Raw genomic sequence first — 22,883 nt, 5'->3', positions numbered from 1 at the left:
CTTCTCTATTTGCAGTGCAGTTAAGTGTCAGGAGCTATGCTGAACTGTGAAACTCATTTTTTTGCACATACAACATAATCACACGCTTGTTTTTTCAAGGACCACCCAATTTTGCACTAGTATGCAACACAACGATGTTTCAGATGATAAATGTTGGTTCAATCCAATTTCAAGGAAATAGTATATTATTTCAGAATTGTTTGAATGTTTTACCCAAATTTTCTTTTTTAACTTTGCAAAGCAAAAACTACTGGGAGGTCACCCTGCTGAGTGCGCATTGGAAGCTTTGGATATATTTTAACCTCAGTCTATGACATCCTTTGCTTCCCTATAATGCCTATGTAAATGTAATAGATCGAATATGAAGATAATGTGATACAACTCTTTGTTTATACTTAGTCCAGTTCTTCTCGATACACTCTTGATACAATATTAAGGGTCTTGTTTAAATAATCCTATTTAAGATCATCCATCAAACTTATGTTTGTTCATTTTGTATTTTGCAGCATATGTCCAGCTGAAGTTTGCATACGTGACAGACAAGGCATTTTATGCCATGGTAAACAGCAAATGCAGTGACAGCAGAAAAAAGATCCGTTACATTTTGGGAGTCCGGGACAAACCTGAAAATGCTCCCAAGTAGCAGAAGTTTTATGTGGGTTTCACAGTGGAAATCAAGGGGCTAATACTGAAGAAGGAGAGAAGATGGAAGCTGGTGTTGATGGATGTGGGCGCTCACCAATAAAGGAGGAAATGTTTGCATTGTCCGCGTTAATAATGTCAAACAACCCCAAATCAATTGATTCTACCAGGAAATGACAACCTGAAGTTTCAACCCATTTCAGTTTCCTCCCATCAGAATATAATTGGCTTTAAATTAATCTGCTAATTCATTTGTCCTGATACCGACCACCGTGGCAAAGCAGTGTATATTTATTTTATTTATTCATTCAGTACATATACTACAAAACAGCTGATGAGATTACTGCTACAAAATAAAGTGTATGGAAATTTGTTCTTTATTTGTGCAATTTGACTCATATTGGGTAATGAAATTACTTCCGAGGAAGAGAGCCTTACTCAATGAGATGTTACACAAATGGTTACTAACTAGAAATGACAATTATATTATTAGCAGCACGTTTGTGGTTCTAACCAGATTTTTTCCCACCATTTCATTTGTAGTAGTATTTGGCCAAAAACTGTCTAAGTAACCGATTACTTGAGTGTTAGATATGTGGTAAATATGAAGCTTATGTTATCTTTAAGAACATTCAGATTGTCTTGGCCGTTGCACCATCCCCAGAAAATGTTAGGTGTGGCATATAGCAGTGAATGATAAAGCATGATAGGGATACACTTGATTTTCATAGTTTGCTGCTGGATATGCTTCTTATTGATTGCACTTAAGCAAAAGCTGGGGAATGTGGTCACTGAAGTGAGCATGATTTGCTCATTGTGCATTATTAATGCATTTAAATTGCTGGCTTCTGGCAGAGCATTAGTTTTCTGCTGGCAGAAAGTGTTGCTGCTGCAAACAAAGTAGTAATTCAACACATTAACCTCCGAAATATTGAATGTATCGCAAGATGAAATAGAAATTTTATTGGTAACACTAATTTTTTTCTGTCATGTGTTTATACATTTGTTCATTTTGTAGCCTCTTAGTCTGCATTTCTGAATCTCCATTTGTTAGAATGGACATGTGAACTTGAACCACTCCAAACCATCTTCTGATTCCAGGCATTGTTGGGGGGTGGGTAAAATTGTGGAATCCAATTTTCGATTGTACTTGACCCTTCTTTCTATAGTTAATCATCTGCGATGAAGTAGAAGGTCACTGATGTAAAGAAGTCACAATGATTATTTGAAACACGAAACTGAACAGAAGAAAAATAAAGTTGGTTTCTTTTACTACTTGAGGATGATAACCCGTTTTTATTTGTTGTGGCAATTAAATTAAAAGTTCATGAGCAAATGGTAGACTAAATGAGCAAATAGTTTGATTTGCACAAATAGATGCATCATCTGCCTTCTATTTAGGTAAAATAATAACTTGGTAAAAGAAGTAATTTAATTTCACCTGTACATACCATGGTTAGAGTAAAAATCAATAATTGGGACAACATATCAAGGCGCTTTGCTTTAAAAAGAAGATAAAACGTTAATGTTGGAGAGACAAAATAGTGGGAAACCCTCCTTAAAATTGGAATAGTCTGCTACAGGGAAGCGAGTTATTTTACCATATACATGCTCAAAATATTATAAATAATTACAAAAATGATCATTATCAGCTTCTGATTACTTTTTTATGCATACTGCTTAGTAAATGTGACTTACTTGAACTTGCCTGCATAGGATAAAAAAAAAAGTTATTTAGTCCCTCAGGCTTAGGTGATCTGTGATCTAACTACTTGTACTAACTATGCATTTATATCCTGTAATGCGTTGAGATAACAAATATCTTTACTCTTCTGTATCAAATTAGCAATTGACATTCAATAATGAAAATCCATTACACTTATATTTCAAATTAGCAATGACGAGTCATAAACATTCATTTTCAGATTGAAGTTCCAAATTTCTAGTATACATTGGATGTATTTTTAAACATCAATCCTGAACAATGGGTTTTGATATAGTTGACAGCCTATTTTATGGTAGTAGTTCCAATCAGTTTCCCCTAAATTTTGAAAATAAAGCAAATCAAATCCCTCAATGTTTAAATTCAGACATTTTCTACTATGTCTAGGTAATGCTTTCAAAATTTATGCTTTAGAATTCAGTTGTTTTTCTGGTGAGTCCACATTGTACCCCCTGCAAGCCAGTATGTCTTTATGATGTCCAAATTTGAATACAGCACTCTAACCAGGGCTATGGATAGGTACAACATGGTTTCTCTCCTTATTCTTCTCATTTAGTTGCACCAATGTTAGTCAGCTCTTCTGGTTATTTTCTGTGTGTCCCTGATGTTTTAATAATCTCTGCATAAAGATTCCCAACTCACTTTGGACAATTACATTCTTGACTTTTTCACTATTTAGCAAGTATACTGGTTATCCTGTGTAGGATCCAACTGTGTGGCTTTTTGAAACATTTAAACATTATTTTTTCTGTTCACAACATATTAATATCTCTTTAAAATGCTGCCTGGTTCTGCTCATTAACAAAATTGGATGTGTGGCTGACTTCATCTAAGCCCTTCATATTGCAAATAGTTGAGGCCCCAACGTTTATCCCTATGGGGCACCACTGATCATATCCTGCCACTTTAAGTACTTGTCCACGATCCTTCTACTCTGCTTCTCGCTGCTTGACGAATTATCTAACTGGATTAATAATCTGCCTTCAGTTCCATGGGCTTAACAAAGAAGATACAACTGCATTTATAAAAACATTAGTTTTATCCTTAATTAGCGTAATTGAATGTGAAATTTAACAACCAATAAAATTCAGCAAGTATATCCAGCAATCTAGCTACCGATTTGGTCCCCGACTTCTGCTGATTTACGTAATCTTAACAAGCGGTATGCTGAAATAAATTAAATTGGTTTAATTTCTCTCGGTTAAAGAAGGCAACTTTTTCTAGGACTTCTCTTTGTTGTCTTCCAATGGCTTATGCTAGAAGAATGTTTGTAGGAAATGCTTCAAATATGAATAATGGTCTCTGATAAAATGTGAGCATGACGGATGGTATATTGATTGCAAGTAATTGGTGCTACAGGTGAGTAGGAGGGGAAATGGTGAGGCAAGATCTGTATAACAGAAATCTTGTGTAAAAGAGATGCTTTTCACTGTAATAGCAGAAAGGTAGAGCAAATTGCCAAAAAAAAAATATTGATGTTATTCAGAACTGGAACCAAAATTAGAATATATTTCTTTTTCAGAACTGGAATCAAAACTAGAATATTTATTTTTTGTATGCCAATTTTTAAGTGTTATAATGCCAGATATTACTTAAGGATGTCATAAATACTATGGATTGAATATTCTATGATATTTTGTGAGAAAATGTAGATGATGGATTATGTTCTGATGCTTAAATTGGCTGTAAATTCATTTACTTTTTTATCTATAAAAGTATATCTAAACTGAGTCGATAAGTGCCTAGATTTGGCTCAGTTTAATCAAACATCTCAGTTGAGCTTGTATTCCAGATCCATTTAATGGGACAGGACATCATAAGGATAATACATTTATCAAGAAAATTACATGATCTGGATAGTTATTATTCTGAACGTTGAATTACAATTTATTCCTTTCCAAAAAAATATTGGAACACTTAACAATTTAAGTTCTCTTTACGCCATTAGCACATCTGAATCACTTGGCCCACAATTTAAATGAATGATTTAGCTGTTTGTTATATTGAGAAACTGATGTTGCAGCTATTAATCCGATCAGTTGTAGAAATGTTGTGTGGTGAACTCCTAATGCATTGTCTTGGTCTATAAGTAACACCCACTTTAAGAGGATGCAAAGGTATATCTCGTTTTGTATTATAAATGATAGGAATTTTTTTCCTAAATTTTTCCGATTGCATAATTTTCCCTGGTTGCCTCCAATTATGGTTCCTAAATTTTATTAAAAATTAATGTTTCAATAAATCTCTAGTTCAAATTTCAACTTAATATTCCACCAAATATGAAGGAATTTTATTTCTGGGTTTTTTATTATCTCAGGAGTGGCAGTTATGGCTCTTGGTTCCGAATGAATATTGAAAGCATTTACAAGATGTTTTTATGAAGTGGGTTCTCATTTGATTGTATAACAGGAAAAGGTCAGGTGGGAATGGAATATTTTTCAGCATAGGAAGACAATTTTTCAGCTTTTTTTGTGGGCTTTTATGACAGTCTCAATGGTTTACAATTATTAACACACAGGCAAACTGTTGTGTATGTGACAATTCGGATATTAGTAATTTCGCAAAGCTTCATTTAATTTTTCAGTAGATATGTTCATATTTTAGAGAAAATATAAAATTGCCTTTGTTGCTCATGTTATCAAGATGAAAATATTTTGTACACTTTACCACCAATGGAAATTGAAGGAAAAGTATGGAACAAACCCAATATAGAATAAAACACTGTATTAGTCAAGAAATATGGTCTTTAAACAGTACATTTTCTAAAACTAAAATCAAAATTTAGCTAGTGATATAATATCGATTTCTGAACTACAAGTTTACCTCATTCTGTGATTTTTTAATGCTAAAAATAATTAAATTTTCCTGATAATTTGAATTAAACTACCATTAAAAAAATGTTTGAGTGAGATGGTTGGCAGTGGCAAATTGTGGGCCACGGACTTTAAGCCATTAGATTTTGGATTGATATTGGCTAAGCTCATTTGGTACACGAATGTCCAACAGAGAGATTAACCAACTGTAAATAAGAAGAGCTACATTTGAATTAAGCAACATTTGTTGCTCTATGTTCAAATACCACTACCCGTGGAATACTCAAAAGGTTCCACGGAATACATTTTAAGTTGAACTATTGCAATATGGAAGGACTGATTCTGTATGAATGAATCTTTTCATTGGGAAGAATTAAGAATAATTGAAAGACGTTCGCAAGCTGAAATACTGAAATCAGAACAGAAAGTACGAGAATTTATAAGTCAACACCTAACAGTTTTTAGATGGAGCATGTTAGAACCTTTCTGAAGAATCTCTCAATTTGAAATGTAATTGATTTTTCTCTTTTATCTTTCACTATTCCATTGAAAGAGAGATCTGAAACAATAATTCTGCTCCCTCTCTGAGACAAACTTTGACTTGCTGAGCACAGCATTTTATTTTTACCGCTTGATCTTTACTAGAGGGGGTTGTTCTGCTCTCTCCTTTTTGTTTGTGTCAGGCCTTTAAAGAGACCAATTTTTGCCTCGCCTTATGAGTCCCTATAAACTTTTTTTTGGCTTTCCATTGAGAATTAATTTGTGCATTTTGGCATGTCCTTTTTTATTGATTTATTTATTGAATTGCCATTTTTTTTAATCAACATGTGTACAGCATCTCAAATGACATCATAAAAGTCGAGATGCTGTACAACTAATGATATCTTGGAAGATGGAAGAAAGAGAAAGACTAAAGGTATCTTAAAGATAGATTTTTGAGTAGAGTAATACTATTCAGAGATTGTATTGTGTTAAAGGTCCTACTCTACTATTATGTTCATTAATAGGAACTTTTGTCACCAGGAAATACAATACAATACCCCATTCTCTATGCCAGTGAAATATATATCTCACTTGTAATTCTTTGTGAAACATAAAAATAGATCTGTTTTATAAATCAGTAATTTAATTAGGAGCAGACATCACCAAGAGAAAATGGGGAAGATAGAAAGCCAACCTATGGAATTTGTTGATAACTGCGAGAAATTATTTTTCTGAAATTTCAATTTCAGACAAATTCTTCTAAAATTAAATTGCCTTTAAAAATGTCTTCTAAGTTAATAATTATTATTTGAAGATTTCTGGAATTATTCTATAAGACGTTGCTGTTATCTAATGTGTTTTCATTAAAGTACTAAGATAATGCAGGAATTTGTTAAGCGGACAGGAAAAGTGAAATGTAAATATGATAAGTAAAATTTATAAAACTTCCCTTAGCTTATTGAAGGGACTCTCAAATGTTTTGTCCAGAAATGGTTTAACCAGCAGCTTAAACTCACTGCACTGACAGTTTACACATGTAAAAGAAAGGTGACGACAATTAAAATTCCCGTACCTCATCAACATGTGCTTTTGTGAATCAGCAATTGCCAGAGGAAAAGCAATTCTCTAAATTGTATCTTTGACAAGTCACAGAGAAAAGTCAAGTTTAACATTCAAGAACCATTATTATTTTCATTGAGATAAATAAACCTCAAGTCAAGTCAAGTTTATTTGTCACATGCACATACACGATGTGCAGTGAAATGAAAGTGGCAATGCCTGCGGATTGTGCACAAAAAAGAATTACAGTTACAGCATATAAATAAAAGTTAATACAGAGAAGACAAAATTTAGTCCCTGGAGTTATAAAAGTTAACAGTCCTGATGGCCAGTCCTCCGTCTCATCCTCTCCGTTTTCACAGCGTGACAGCGGAGGCGCTTGCCTGACTGTAGCATCTGGAACAGTCCGTTGCTGCGGTGGCAGGGGTCCCTCATAATCTTGCTTGCTCTCGATCTATCCCTGTTGTTTTCATTGCTGTTTCCCGTGTTTTGCACATATGTTGTAGGTTTATGATTTTATTTTTGCATATTTGCTTGGGTTTTATTGTTACACTGGTGATAAATTAAAATGAATAAAGATGATGTACTTGGTTTTAATTATTTTGTTTAATTTAGAAATTGCTCCACAGTGTATCCTCTCATTACTCGTACATAAGTCTTGGAATTGTGATCTAGTTGGGGGGAGGAGGGTTGTAGGGGGATGCTGTGGAAGGATTGAATGTTTTTGCTTTATCCTATGCTTTTTGAAGAATAGAAAATTGTGAAAATCGCATTTGATAATAAGAAAATGAAGAATTAAATAAAAAGGTAAGCAATCTGCTGCAATGGGTGAATCATTGTGAACATGTGAATAAAGGCAATGTTATTGATTCCACTTCAGATTCTGTCAAACACCCTGGGAATACCAAAGTGGTGTATAAATGTATTTTATATATTTTGAATCGAGTACATTTTTGTTGGTTGAATCTTTAATGTCAGTTGTGACTCGGCAGTATTTTTGAAGATTGCGTGTTCAATTTCCATTCCATTGACTTGAGCACAACAATGTACGATGACAATCCAATCCAATACTGTTGGCATGTCACAGCAGTACCTTTAGACACGACGCTACATTGACTCGTGTGCGTGTGAGTGATCATAGGACAAGAGTGTTACCTCAGGTGTCTTGGTCCATATTTATCTCTGAATCAATGTCACTAAATGAAAGCAGAATAATTTGTCTACGTAACATTTCTGATTGTCAGAGCTTGCCAGGAGCAATTTGCCTGTTTTTTTATATTACAAAAGTGAGTTTGCTTTAGAAAGTATATAATTGGCTATAAAGTGCTTATGAAGTTCTGATGTTAATCAAAGTTTTCTTTGTTATATCCCCGTTCTCTAAGAAGATTTCAGCAATAAAATGGGCACAAAAGGCAATGTAAATGCTGTGGTTTGGAAGGCTGAGAAATTGACCATAATGTTACACATTTTGCTGGTGTGGACACCATTTAAGTAAAAAAGTAAAAAAGTGCATTTGTTACAAAGCAGAGCAACTGTTCCAAATAATTTCTAGTTTTGTACATAATTTCACATATCAGTTTGGGAATAGCACTAAAAAAATTAAACAATTTAAGTTCTCAATTCATGGCAATGCAAATTGCAGTTCTTTTCTTAAAAAGACATTTGATTGTGCATAACTAATTTTATGAAGCACTTCAATTTGTATTTTCTGGTGATGATGTCAGGCATGAGGGAAGCTTCCCCGTCTTATGAATACTTAAATTTTCATAAATGCGGTGGAAATTATTGGAATACTAATGTTTCATTTTTCTCAAATTTGAGGTGTGATATATTGACATTAGATATGAAAGCTGAATGTCCTGATCTTTTATTGTACAAATAGCAAGAAGTTACTACTGTTATAGCCGTGGTATGTTGATGCTGCTGCACGTTTGAATTAGAGAAGGTAACTTGATGATGTGCTGGTATTATTGGTTTACTTGATTTAATTTCTGCTTACAGTAATGTCAACTGTACTATTGAATCAATCTAAACAAACTTTTGCTTTTTTTTTTTTTTTAATCGTTTTTAATGCTAAAACATTAATAATTGTCTCATTTTAGGTAAGCTTCTTAATCTTTCCAGTAATCGAAAGAAACTCTAGCTGCAAAATGAGAGTGAACCCCACAATTGAGACAGCCATCAAACTAGCTCCACATCTTATTTATAACTATTATTTTGTATACATACCCCCCATGTCTGTGCTGAATCTTCTATCCCAATGTATCCTGTGTGTGTAACAAAATTCTGCATTTATAAAGAACTTTTAACAGATTAAAACAGCACAAGGTACTTCACAGGAATGTAAGTGAGTGAAGATTTTACAGTCGGTCGTGTTAAGAGACATGCATAGTAATTTAAATGTACTGGCTTTTTGAGGCGACACATGCACATGATAAATATTATGAAGCACATGTGTGCAAATATGCATAATCTAATCTTTTTTCATGACTGTTGGGGCAGACTGTACCCTTGCCTTCCTTGTGGACATCCTCTTTCCAGTCAGTAGAAACAGTGTTTTTAAAAGGATTTGTTGATGCTTTGTGTATTTTTATTTGGAGTCATAGTCCACTTGATGAGTTTAACTGATAAGTTAATCTAATGCTTTGCGCCAGTGGTGACTCCTCTGTCCAGTAGGATCACATAGAATTCTGTTTCAGTGCTGTTTCAGCAATCTTGATACATCCAAATTATTTGTACAAACCTAATCCAATTATAAAAGATTGCGTTTAGCTGCTATATTCCTGAACCGCTGATAGAGAGAAGTATCATATATTAACAATTTATGAAGTTAGAATAGGCATCTTTCAAAGCTTTCACAAATATATTGTCATACCATTTTCTCTAAAAGAAAACCAAGCAATTTAACAGCAATTTTAATTTCTCTTCTATTTATATGAAATTGGTCAGCCACATTTAGCGATTGCACACGTATGGTTATCTGTAGAAATCTTTAAGTTGTCTGAGATGCATTGCTCATCCAAATGCCATGCTGCCTTTAGACTTATACAAATATATCAAGTGAAATAAAATTGCATTATTTTTCTCGTCGGTACAGGCAAGACTTACTATAAAATTGTTAAGGCTCATGTTTTCCAATTTAAAATCCTTTACAACAGTGCTGAGACTTGTACTATGACTTGTGATACTTTTTCTTTCAGTAGGAAATTGTAAGCTTTGCGTGTTTCATCGTTTGATGTTATTATTTTCTTATACTACTCATAATGAAACAATTAAACTCTTTTACATAAATAGATGTTTAAAACAGTTTAGATTAGCAACTGTGCTTTGCTTCCTTAGTTGGCTTCCTGACATCAGCTATCTCTAGCTTCCCATAATATTCTAATCCCATTTAGGTGCTGGTGTTTTTTGAATTGGTATTATTATTATATGGAGGTTGCTTTACCTTTTGCATCTCTTCCACTTACCATTTCCATCACACCCACAAGGGAGAAAATAATCTTTGCACAAAGATGAATCAAGATCATAATCAATATATTGCTAACTTATTAGATGGAATGTATCCTGACATAACACCGGTTCAGTCAGTAGGAATATTGGAGATTTTTTTCAACATTGCTTGTACAGTTGATGTGTATATGTTAAAGTGGAAGATATAACCAGGTGTTCACTAATTAAGAAATACATAAGAATTTAGTGAGTCGATAAAAGTATCTGCCTCATGTATGTATGTATGTTTGAATAATATGTAAATGTTAATTATTATACCATTCATTTTGTATGTTTGAACCTTAAACATAGGCGTTTTAAGCTATACAACATAACAATAATAATAATAATATATTCCTTTATTCATCCCACACCGGGGAAATTTACAGTTACAGCAGCAAAGTGGATAGCAAGAGAGCACGAGATCATTCATTATAAATAAAAGATACATAAATTGTCATCAGTTTTCTGTATGTTCTTAGCTGTTATTGTTGACTCGTCTGCTGTGAGCAGTGCTGGTTGTGCAGTCTCACAGCAGCGGGAAGGAAGGACCTCCTATATCTCTCCTTCACGCACTTGGGGTGAAGGAGTCTGTCACTGAAGGAGCTACTCAGTGCAGTGACAGTGTCCTGCATGGGGTGGGAGTCGTTGTCCAGCAGCAATGTTAGCTTTGCCATCATCCTCCTCTCTCCCACCTGCACTGAGTCGAGGAACATTGAGTATTCTGACACAAAATAAAAGGATTTTGTAGTAGAAGGGTTTTAACAGATGGATGTGATTGTTTTTCTCCCTCTATGTACTTTTTGTATTTTACTATTTCATTGTACTGATCACATTGCACAAATGTTGTACAAAACAGAAAAGTGACAAATCGTATTCTCAGGGGTTGAGTATTTAATTGCCATTAAAGAAAATACCGTTTATTTTCTATTCATTATGGATTGTGCTAAACTAACATGATCATTTTAGGTTTTTAAATCTCAGAGCATTAGTTTAATCTCCTGGTATTAATGGTCAAGTGTATTTAGGATTTGTAATAACCCAATAGTTGGGACACCTGTCAAAGGCACCATATAAATAATTGCATTGGGATATGTGTAGTGTAGATTGTGTATGGAGCTAAAGCTGTTTTACTTTGTTGAGGTTGTTTTAAAATGAATTTAATTTCATAGCATTTCGCACTGTGGCAATAGAAAAAGGTTGCTTTGCTTGAAGTAATGGTTCGATGGAACAATGATCTTCATAGAATTTCTGTGGTCTCAATATCATCACCTGAATAGGTTTTAACACCTTCCACGCAATGTCATACTATTAAACTCTTATTTTTAATTGGTTAGATTATTTAATTTAAGTCTTCTCTAAACTGTAAAGATGTGTGATGTCAGATAGACTCTGACCTTCAAAGTGGTTAAGAACTTCAAAATATTTCTCTGGGTTGGAATAATTTCAGAGTCGCAAAGATAAATACAATACTATATAACAAAAAGAAAATAATAATTTGCTCTGCCAATAATGTCCCAGGTTTTCCTGTCAGATTTTTAACTTCAGGTGTGTGAAAGATATGTGGTTAATCTCAACTGTCCAAAAAATGGCCGTTTTTTGGAAATGGCTCCTTACTTTGTGGTTTATCATTGACCTGCATCGAATGGCTTGAAGTTGCTATAATTTCCGTGAAAGTCAAGCATTCTCCATTCTAGTCTAAATACTTGTTTAATGGCATAATAAACGTTAATTACTGCCAGCCAATGTTCCTGGTTCTAAATATTAATTATTCCCAGTGTACAGAAATAATTTTGTAGGATTTTAGAAATATGATTTTAATGTTTTATATATCATTTCTATTATCTCTCCGTTAATCCATGTTTTTTTCTCACTTTAGTTTTGCTTACATCCAATTTTAAATTAAATTCTTCTGCTATAATTTGCAATTTCTCTTTGGTACTTGCTCGGTTAAATGCAAAATCTTTCAGCTTGCTTGACACTCACCGCAAGATTATTGACTTGTGTTTTCAGTGACCTGCCGCTTTAGAAAAGTTTAAAAGATATTCAACAAGATCTAGTCTCATTGAAAGTGGACTGGATTGATTCCATCCAATGGCAAAATATGCTCCAATGTGATTGTGATTAGATTTAGGAAAAAAGAGGTTGAACTTTTAGTTTCTGAACATATTTTTCTTCTTTTCCTCATCCTAGCTAAAGAAGAACAGACTCCTGTCCCAGTTGTCGTGGATGACGTAAGTGAGCAGGAGATGGATTCAGCTGACGAGTCGATGTCCAATGAGATTCTGGCCACCACAGAAGAAATATCGAAAATATCGACTGGTACAGGCCGGAGGATCAGACGCTTCAAACATGAGTGGCTGAAAAAGTTCTGGTTCCTGCGCTATTCACCCACTCTGAATGAAATGTGGTGCCATGTTTGTAGGCAGTACACCGTTCAGTCCTCCAGAACATCAGCCTTCATCTTAGGCTCTAAGCAGTTCAAAATCCACACGATCAAGTTGCACGCCCAGAGTAATCTTCATAAGAAATGTTTGCAACTTTACAAACTAAGGATGCATCCAGAAAAAACAGAAGAGATGTGCCGGAACATGACGCTGTTATTTAATGTCGCCTATCACATAGCATTTGAAGGAAGGCATTTTTCAGATTTCAGACCATTGGCTGAACTTCTGAAAAAATGTGACTTGAAGATTGTTGACCAATACTTGAATGAGGGAGACTGTCAAACTTTAATTCACCACATAGCAATGTCTCTTCATGAGGATCTCCTTGAGAGGCTCAGGGTGTCCCCATTTATGAGTGTGATTTTGGATGGGCAAACAGATGACATGATTGCTGATAATGTTGCAATCTACATTCAATATGTTACCAATGAGGGGCCAGCTGCTACAGAGTTATTGTGCCTACAGGAACTGAGCTCTGCAACAGTGGACGGTTATACACAGGCACTGGACAGGGCCCTTGGGGGCATAGGGATCAAATGGAAAGAAGAAAAAATAATTGTTGGACTGGGGGTTGATGGAGCCAATATGACAACAGGTCTAAGGGCAGGTTTAGCCCTGAAGATCAAAAAGGCTTTGCCTTGGCTACTCTCTGTCCCATGTGTGATACATAGGCCTCACTTGGAAGTATTGGATGCTATTAGTAACAAAGAATTAACCTGTTTGGAAGATCTAGAGAATAACCTAAAACAATTGCTGAGTTTCTATCGATATTCCCCCAAATTCATGTGTGAATTAAGAGCTACTGCCGCAACACTCTGCGAGGAGACAGAATTCCTGGGTGACATTCGAGCTGTCAGGTGGATCATTGGAGAGCAGAATGTCTTGAATGCATTGATCAAAGACTATTTGGAAGTGATAGCTCATCTTAAGGACGTTAGTGCTCAGGCCCACAAAGCAGATGCTGCCGCCATTGCTCTGGCTCTGCTACAATTCTTGATGGACTATCAGTCAGTTAAGCTTATCTATTTTTTGTTAGATGTTATTGCTGTTCTTACACGGCTGGCATTCATTTTTCAGGGTGATCACGTTCTCATTACCCATGCGGATGACAAAATTGAAGAAGCCATTGAAGAGGTAAGTAGATTGCTGGAGTCACCAGGAGAATTTCTGCAAGAGTTTGAGGAGACGTTTCACGAAAGCTTTCATGGTGTTCCTCTGAAAAACCTAAGAGTGGCAGAAGCCAAGTTTAATTCAATAAGAGAGAAGATCTGCCAAAAAACGCAACTCATTCTAGCACAAAGGCTGGATTGCAATAGCCGTACCATTATTAGAGCATGTCAAGTGTTTGACATTACGACTTGGCCCCAAAATAAGGAAAACCTGATGAGTTATGGTGAAGAAGAAATGATGCACATATATAAGCACTTTGAAATAATTCCATCTTTTACAAAAGAAATTGGTCTGGATGGCAGAGACATTCGGGGTAGTTTATTGCAGGAATGGAGGGTGCTAAAATCTGAATGCTACAACAAGAATGGTTTCAAAGAGTTGAGCCGTCACATCTTTAAGTATAAACAAAGATTCCCAATACTAAATAGAATCATTCAATTATTGCTTGTTCTGCCGACTTCAACAGCAGCTTGCGAGAAAAGTCGTGGTGCCTTTTATCGGATACGTAACAATAACAGGTCTCGACTTAGCCTTGACCAGCTCAATGACCTTCTGACTATTGCTGTTAATGGACCATCCATTGCAAACTTCGAGGCAAAGAGGGCACTGGACTGTTGGTTTGAGGAGAAGTCGGGAAACAGATATTCCTTGTCTCCAGAGATGTTAAGCAGAGTTACTTCACTGGACCAGAAACCAACATTACATGGCCTAGACATGGGAACTAATTGTCTAACAGATATTCATGAAACCATAATGTAAATGATCGGTGCTTTTAAATTGCTTATATATTAGCTTCTCTATCTAATGAGAATAACCCAAAATATATTGGTATTTTATAAAAATGATAATTTGTGACATACAGGTACAGATACCAGACCAGCAAAGTCAATAAAACTTTGATAAATCTCATCGACAAACCTCTGCTGCCCCAATCTGTAGGATCCAATTCCTATATTTATTGTCGCCTTTGGGAATCAAATATTGAAAGTTCGAATAATCTGAATGAAATGGTCTGCTAAAACGTTGGTCCTGTATTGTCACCAAAAATATTGGACTGCAGTTTGCTTTTAGTAATGCAAACATTAGATAATAAGCAAAGTTATTCTAATTTTTCTTTGAAAACTGTGGTTATTTATGCTGCCTAAGACTGATACATGGGTCACCTTGTTCAGTCTTTAACTAACCTCTTATTTACATAAACAATAAATAAGCAGTAACAGTTAGTGACTCATGAGAGAGGGGAGGGAAAGGTAACTAGTTATTTGTGGGGTTTAAAAGATATAAAATGCATAGCTGAAGGGATTCAAAAATATAAGTATTTACTTTATTTTTTATATATAATGATTATTGATAATAGATGGTCACGCTTTTCTGTCAAATTAGCATGTCTTAAAAAAACACCAAGAAATGAATAGATTTATCAAGGGAATATATTTCCCTTTTCATTTCTTTATTATTGTGGGAGGAAGCACACACAATCAAGTACTGCATTGGCTGACCATACTCAACTCTGTTCAGTTAACTAAGCTAGACGATAAAACTATTGATATGTGCCCTTATATGGGATTGATGATAGAAATTATTTTCATGTCCAAAATATTTTAAAGACTCAGCCCAGTTGCAACTGGATGAAAGTCTGTTCTTAAAGACGATAGTGAGATTATTTTGATAATTTCAATCGGAAAGGAGGGTCATTTTGAGATTGGCAAAGTCATACAGCAATATGATGTATCACAGGATGAGAAAACATTATCTTTCATAGAATTTGTTGAAAAGCATAACTTACTTATATTGCCAGGTGCTGCCACTGGCTGCAAAGCACTTTTATTATATACTTTGATATTTATAAATGCCACAGAAACACTGCATTTTGTTTGACAGTTCCTAGTCATGCTTTATGCCTGTGATTTTTACAGTTCTGCACAAAACTTTATTATTGTTGTCAAATCGACAAATTTAAGCTAATTTTTATTCAGAAATTCCTGAATATGAGAAAGACTAGTTGTACCGCAGGTATGAAATTTGAGAGTTCTAAATTGAAATCTTGGAACAAGAAAAGATACTTTATTAATACAATGTTTCTGCATTAGAATAACCGTACCAGTAAAAGTAGAATTCCTGCTCCCAGTACCATGAGCAATGGCCAGTCCCCTTTCATATCTAAATATGAAAGGCTGCTGTTTCCAGATGCTCTTATTGTAAAAAGTACTAGGCGATATGAGAGGCCCATGCTTTTATGTGACCTCAACAAGTCTTTGCCAATTTAAATGCTGAACAGGCATTGCTGGTACCTTTAACTTGTATCCACCAACTTAGGTAGATGTTTAATACCATGTGAATCTTGTTACTATGGTGAGCAATATTATTGTAGAACCATAGATTCAAATTATCATCATTTATTTTAATAGGGCAACTTTCTCTATAACTCAAGTGACAAAGATGTATGGAAAACATGCAAGCGGCTGTTCTATCTACTCGTTTTACTGTGTACTTTGCTTAGTATGTATGAATTTAATCCTTTGCACATCAATTACATAATGCAGATTTTGAAATGCAGTAAAACCTTTATGAAAATGGACGCAAAGTGATAGGGCCTGGAATCTATTAGTGCGATAGCCAATTTAAATATACCGTAAACATCAAAGTGAGGACAAGTGATTACATTTGTACTGTATAGCCTTTGTTCACTACTGATCTTTGGCAGACTAGAGTGCAAATATCATAGAAAAGAATTAAGGAACTGCATAATTTAAAACTGATATATGATATATTATAGTGAATTTATAACTGAGTATACATATAGAGTTCAGAATATTATGAAAAAGATAGTATATTCTTAAAGGGTTGGACATGTTAATATTGGTTCAAAATATTAAGACTGAAGTTGATTTGTCTAGCTAATGCGGTTCTATAATATATCGTACTCATGAGCTATAATTTCAAAATGCCTTGTCTGGTTATTAACATTAGGTACTAAGCTTACTCATGATCTAAGTTGTGACAAGTTCCTAAAATTGTCATAAATGTCATAAGCTACAAGCGATAGAAATTTACAAAAGCTAGGGATCCACCAGTAATTAAAATGTTTCATTTCTAAACTTAAAATATTTGTGCAACTTTATTCAGAGTCAGAATGCATTCTTCACTGTTGGTGGACTTTATTTTTCATATCTGCAAATGGAGAACAAAGATGTGTTTAGTCAACATAATTAATACCCAGTCTTAATATGGTTTGTATATTTTTAAATGCATATATATTTTTGTAACTAAGTGTAAATTTTTATATTTAAGTTACTAAACATACTTGTTGAAAGTTGCCTGCTGCAAGTTATCAAATGGATTAACAAATGCAATGAACTAACTGATTAATAATTTAGCTACAATATTTAAATGATTTTTATGCAGAACTGATGAAATTAGAAAATAGGTATTATAGTTTAAAAGGAGCAAAATGGTCATCCTGGCCATTTCAGGAGAATAGTGATCATTCTAGAGGCCGGAGATTGATTGGAGAGGAAGATGTAAATGCACAGATACAGCTAAACTAAGGCTACCATAAATGCAATAATCAGATCAGATGTAATTATAAGGGTGCCTGGAATTAGCTATCTTTCTAGATTTGCCTTTTTATTGTTCCCATGGTATGTGTGGACTCAATCATATGTGTACAAATACTGAACAATGTGGAGATAATAGAAAAAAAATGTCAAACATTGAAGGATCTCTTGGCAAGTTTAATCCACCTCTTAGTTACCGTTCATACATTGTTGATCTCTTGTTTGTTGATCTCTGTTTTCCAAAGGAACATAAGGAGAGAATTTGTGTTAAAATCTCATTTAGATGTTGCTGTGAGACAGAAGCCTCATGAATGACGTACATTGTATTATGCAATATGATTGGCGATGATGTCCCTCAAGGTGCTGAAGACAAATTACTGTATATTACTGGGCTACATGTATGATTTCTCATTGTTTAGTTAATAATGTAGATTTTTTTTTAAGCACATTGTAGCATTTGCTCATATTGTGTTTCCTTCAACAGAACCCATTTCATTGTATTTGCAAGTGAATTTTCAATCACAAATTAAGTACCAAATAGGAACCTTTTTTTACGCAGAATTATTTTTCTATCCCTTTGTTGATTGATTTTAATTTTATATTTTTTCCCTAATGCCATTAATGTACTTAACTACTAAACCTCCAGGATCACCAACAGCAGTTGTCAAGACCAACGTTTGCTAACTTTCTATAATGTTCTTATTTTAGCCAAGAGTTTATAACAGCCAAAAGAAGAAAGTTATCGTATGACCTAAAGAAAATCTGGGTTATTGGCTGAAGATTTCTTGGTTACATCGCCAAATTCAGATTTTCTGACAAAGTACTTATTAGTTAGCATCTCCATTTGAATAAAATTAGATGTAGGGTGTTTGTAAAACACAAACTTATGAACAGTTCATGCACCAATATTTGGGGATTTCAATTGAAAGATAAATATGTTTTATTTTAATGATAGAGTAAAAAGGATTCTGTTTGTATTTTTGATTCCCACTGGTCCTCATCCACCTATACCATCTCCATATCTTTCCATATTACAGAAAGTACAGTCAGGGCTTCAGCCCCCTGATCCTCAAGTTTTTTTAGCTTAAGATTGCATTTAAAATCTTAAATATTTTGTAAGACATGACATTCTGTACTCATCTGAAATTGACATTCAACCAGATGCCAGAGCAAGAAAGAAAAAATAATTCTACACTGTATGAATGTAAATTAATGTAAAATCAGCGAACATAGTTGGAATTAAGATAAATATTGAATGAACAGGGATTCTCCTTTTTCCTTTCTGAACATGTACATTTTTAACATGGAAACCAATGTGCATCGATCATCTAGGCAGAGCCCTTTGCTGGTAGGAAAAGACCAAGTCATGTCAACATAGTGCTACTTAAATGGCATCTACTGGTTTCAGACTGGTAAATTCACTGTAAATTCAAGCTATATAAACATAATTCTCCTACTGAAGATAGTCACAAAATGCTGGAGTAACTCAGTGGGACAGGCAGCATCTCTGGGTAGAAGGAATGGGTGATGTTTTGGGGCGAGACCCTTCTTCAGACTCTGGAGTCTGAAGAAGGGTCTCGACTGGAAATGTCACCGGTTCCTTTTATCCAGAGATGCTGCCTGTCCCGCTGAGTTACTCCAGCATTTTGTGTCTATCTTTGTGTAAATCAGCTGCAGCAGTTCCCTCCTACATAATTCTGCTAATGGTTGTAAGCTAATTTGGTGGTTATGCTAGACCGTTTCATTTTACTTGGCCTCACCTTGAATTGCTATCTGTTCAGCTTGGCTCATTTTAGGATGTTGTCCATTGACGTCACCACATTTTGACATCCATATAAATGCAAGATATGTTTATCCAAAAGGAATGCTTATCCAAGTACTTTAAGCATACTCTAGTTCTGAAGCAGCAGTTTTTGCCGTGAATTACCTTTTTTACTCTTGATTATATTCACCATGGACATTTTGGGTGGATTATTATTCACAGCACAATTTCATAAATCACTTTTTTGGGCTAGGACTGGACTAAATTGTGCGTAAGAGAAGAAGGTCTTTGGATTCAAGGTGGCTGAGCAAGCTCCTTGAAAAAAAATTCACAGTAGTTCCATTTGTCTGCTGTATTTCACAGGATTTAGCAAATATTTCCATGTTAAATATATGTATATGATGTATTTAGAAAATTACTACGGCTTTCTTTATTCTTTCAGATCATAACCATTTGCTCTGTGTAAACAAATGTACACAATTTCTTTATTTACATTGTCCCATCACGTCTCTAGTGCTTCTTTTGTACAGTTATGTTAAATTTGTGGTCATTGACTGAGCTGTAATTTGGCCATCTCTCCATGAGAATTCTTCATCATGATTAACGCCTTTATTACATTTTCTCTTACCTTTCTGCATTAAAAAAAAAACATACATCTGGTCCCTCATCTCTGGTACCATTCCTATAACTTTCCACTGCACTCTTACCAAGGACCTGATATATTTTCTCATATTTGCTGCTTGGAATTGGGCATTTTTATCACCTACCAAACCAAAACATATCTTTAGAGTCATAGAGACCTGCAGCGTGGAAACAGGCCCTTCGGCCCAACTTGCCCACACCGACCAACATGTTCCATCTACACTAGTCTCGCCTAGAGGCCCATATCCCTCGAAACCTGTCCAATCCATGGACCTGTCTACATTTTTCTTAAACATTGTGATAGTACCTGCCTCAACTACCTCTTCCAGCAGCTCGTTCCATACACCTTTCACACTTGGCTTGAGGTTACCCCTCTTGGTTTTTTCTATCCTGTAGAATATTGGCCAGTGGCGTTAATGTGCTACTTAGTCCATTATCAAATTTACATCAGTGGATGAGAAGATATTCGTGGTGCAATCAAACAAAAGAACCTTGAGTCCAGAAGTGTCTAATTACAAAAAAAGTACTGATGAATCATTTTTTACAATTTACGACCTGATTTTATAATGATTAACAGTAGATCAGTCTATTTACACTTTTCCTCCTAGGCATCATAAATGTGCATATCTTGGTGAAATCCTCAAAGTTCCAAGTTTAGTTTGCACTCTGTGTTGTCCTACCTGATCTCTGAAAGCACAGCAGCAAAAATCCTATAGTTGCTTTGGACTGAGGAATGTAGAGGGAGGAAACAGCCAATGTTCCCTTCTAATGATGATTTGTGGACTGTGAGTGAAGGAAGATTGAAAAAAGTGGGATATCAAAAATTAGATTTAAAAATTCTGATTTATAAATTATCCTATGTTCAAATGTAGATCAAACTTGTCATTGATGCCATCACATAATACATTGAAATGTTATAATTCTATATAGTCAAAATAAGCAGTGCTAATGTTCTACAGACAAAAATAATTGGAAATCTAGAAGACTTGTTTTAACCAGTTTGCAGTTTTTCAGATTTGTTGACTCCAGAAACATCAGATTGATTCGATGAAAATATGTTTAGCAGACCTATTTCCTATGTATGTCCTTCCTCCCTCCTCCACTGCACTAAGCCATAAACATTTGGACGTTGATTTTATTTTTTATGTTATTGTAGGCTCTGTTCAAAGAAGTACAGTGTGTAGTTTTTTTCTGAATATTCAGACTATATTTCCTATCTAAATAAAATTGCCTGTGTAATCTATATGTTTAATAAAAACTAACAAGTCTAATGCTGATGATTTCAATTAAGTTGAAATGACTTTTCTCATCGAATATTTTGGAAAAAGTTGGAAATATTCATTGTCATTGGGGAGAAACAAAGTTAACATTTCAGTTTGATGATCTTTCATCAGAACAAGCTAAAATTAGAAATTATGATAAACTAAAATTCAGATGAAGAGGAAGGGTGGAGAAAACAAAAGGAATCCCAGTGAGAGGATGAAGAAAGAGAGACTGAATGGCACAAGTATCAATGCTGCTGGCTGAGAAAGGATGATAGGAGTTTTAATCGCCAGTGAACAGATTGGAGGAGATGCAAATGGAAGATAAATGGAAATAATGCGGTGGATAAAATAATACATCAGCGATGTGATACAAACGACTGCAATTGTTGAAAGTCCGAAATAAAAGAGAATATTGGAAATTCTCAGCAGTCAGACAGTGTCTATGGAGTGAGGGAAATAGTTACTGTTACAGGAAAAAAAACTGCAGATGCTGGTTTAAATCGAATGTAGACATAAAATGCAGGAGCAACTCAGTAATTCAGTCTGAAGAAAGGTCTCGACCCGAAACATCACCCATTCCTTCTCTCCCGAGATGCTGCCTGGCCCGCTGAGTTACTCCAGCATTTTGTGTCTACAGTTACTGTTACAGATTTATTCTTTCATTAGAACTAACGCACACTGATGGAAACTCAAAGGCCTGGTTATTCTTGAATTTAATGCTGAGGCTTTAATGTACATATTCTGAACATGAAATGTAGTTCCTTAACCTTGCAGTAGACTTTATTAGAACAGTGTAAGGTCAGAAATAGAGAGGCGAGAGTGAGAATGGGATTGGAAATAAAAGTGATAGGTGGCTGGCAGCTCAAGCTCGTGCATATGGATTGAACGGTAGTGCTCCACAACCTGGGGAAGATGTGTCTGATGGTGGATTTGCACTGAAGTTGGTGGAAAGATCTACTGAACATGATGGTGGAAAAATAATGACAAGAATGACATTAACATCACCGGCACAGCCCTATCCTGGATCAAATCTTACCTCTGACAGGCACCAGTTCATCTCCATTAACAACTGTAAATCCCCCACTGCTCCCCTCCCCCAAGGTGTCCTCCAAGGCTCAGTCCTTGGCCCACTCCTCTTCATCCTCTACCTGTTCCCCCTTGGTCAATTAATCTGCCGTCATGGTCTCAACTTCCACTGCTTCGCCGATGATATCCAGCTCAAACTGACAAACTGCATCACTGAAATAAAATCTTGGCTTCAATCAAATTTCCTCAAACTCAACTGCAACAAATCTGAAATCATCATCATTGGTCCAAAAACACTCACCAAATCCACCCAAAACTTCATCCTCAATATTGATGGTCTCCCAGTATCCATCTCCCCTCACATCCGGAATCTTGGAATCATCTTTGATCAAACCCTCTCCTTCGACAAACACATCACAAAGACAGCCTTCTTCCACCTCAAAAACATCGCCCGTCTCTGTCCATCCCTCTCCTCCACAGCTGCAGAAACCCTCATCCACGCCTTCATCACCTCCCGTCTGGACTACTGCAACAGCCTCCTCTATGGCTCACCCTCAAAAAATCATCAGTAAACTTCAATACATTCAAAACTCCGCTGCCCGTCTACTCACCCACTCCCCGATCCGTGACCATATCACCCCCGTCCTTTACAAGCTCCACTGGCTCCCCATCCCCCAGAGAATCCAGTACAAAATCCTCCTCATGACCTACAAAGCCCTCCATAACCTGGCCCCATCCTACCTGACTGACCTCCTCCACAGGCACACTCCCACCTGCACCCTCCGCTCTGCTGCTGCCAACCCTC

At 35.5% G+C, this 22,883-nt stretch overlaps 1 protein-coding gene across 5 annotated transcripts in view; it reads left to right on the top strand.

The window, feature by feature from the left end:
* prdm11 (PR domain containing 11) overlaps positions 1–21,058 on the top strand; it is a 103,468-nt gene extending 82,410 nt beyond the window's left edge. For 4 of the 5 annotated variants that reach the window (XM_078415084.1, XM_078415086.1, XM_078415083.1 and 1 more), the window contains one exon: positions 12,403–21,058. In XM_078415084.1, coding sequence (XP_078271210.1) covers positions 12,403–14,585 — 2,183 coding nt within the window. In that variant the 3' untranslated portion in view covers positions 14,586–21,058. Of the gene's footprint in view, positions 1–506; positions 1,885–12,402 lie in introns of those variants that run through there. The other variant, XM_078415085.1, reaches the window with a different exon arrangement.
* Positions 21,059–22,883: the final 1,825 nt, after the last annotated feature.

This window comes from Rhinoraja longicauda, chromosome 18, assembly GCF_053455715.1.
Source record: "Rhinoraja longicauda isolate Sanriku21f chromosome 18, sRhiLon1.1, whole genome shotgun sequence".
Lineage (NCBI taxonomy): Eukaryota > Metazoa > Chordata > Chondrichthyes > Rajiformes > Arhynchobatidae > Rhinoraja > Rhinoraja longicauda.
The sequence above is the reverse complement of the archived record's forward strand: the minus strand, read 5'-3'. Positions and strand labels throughout refer to the sequence as shown.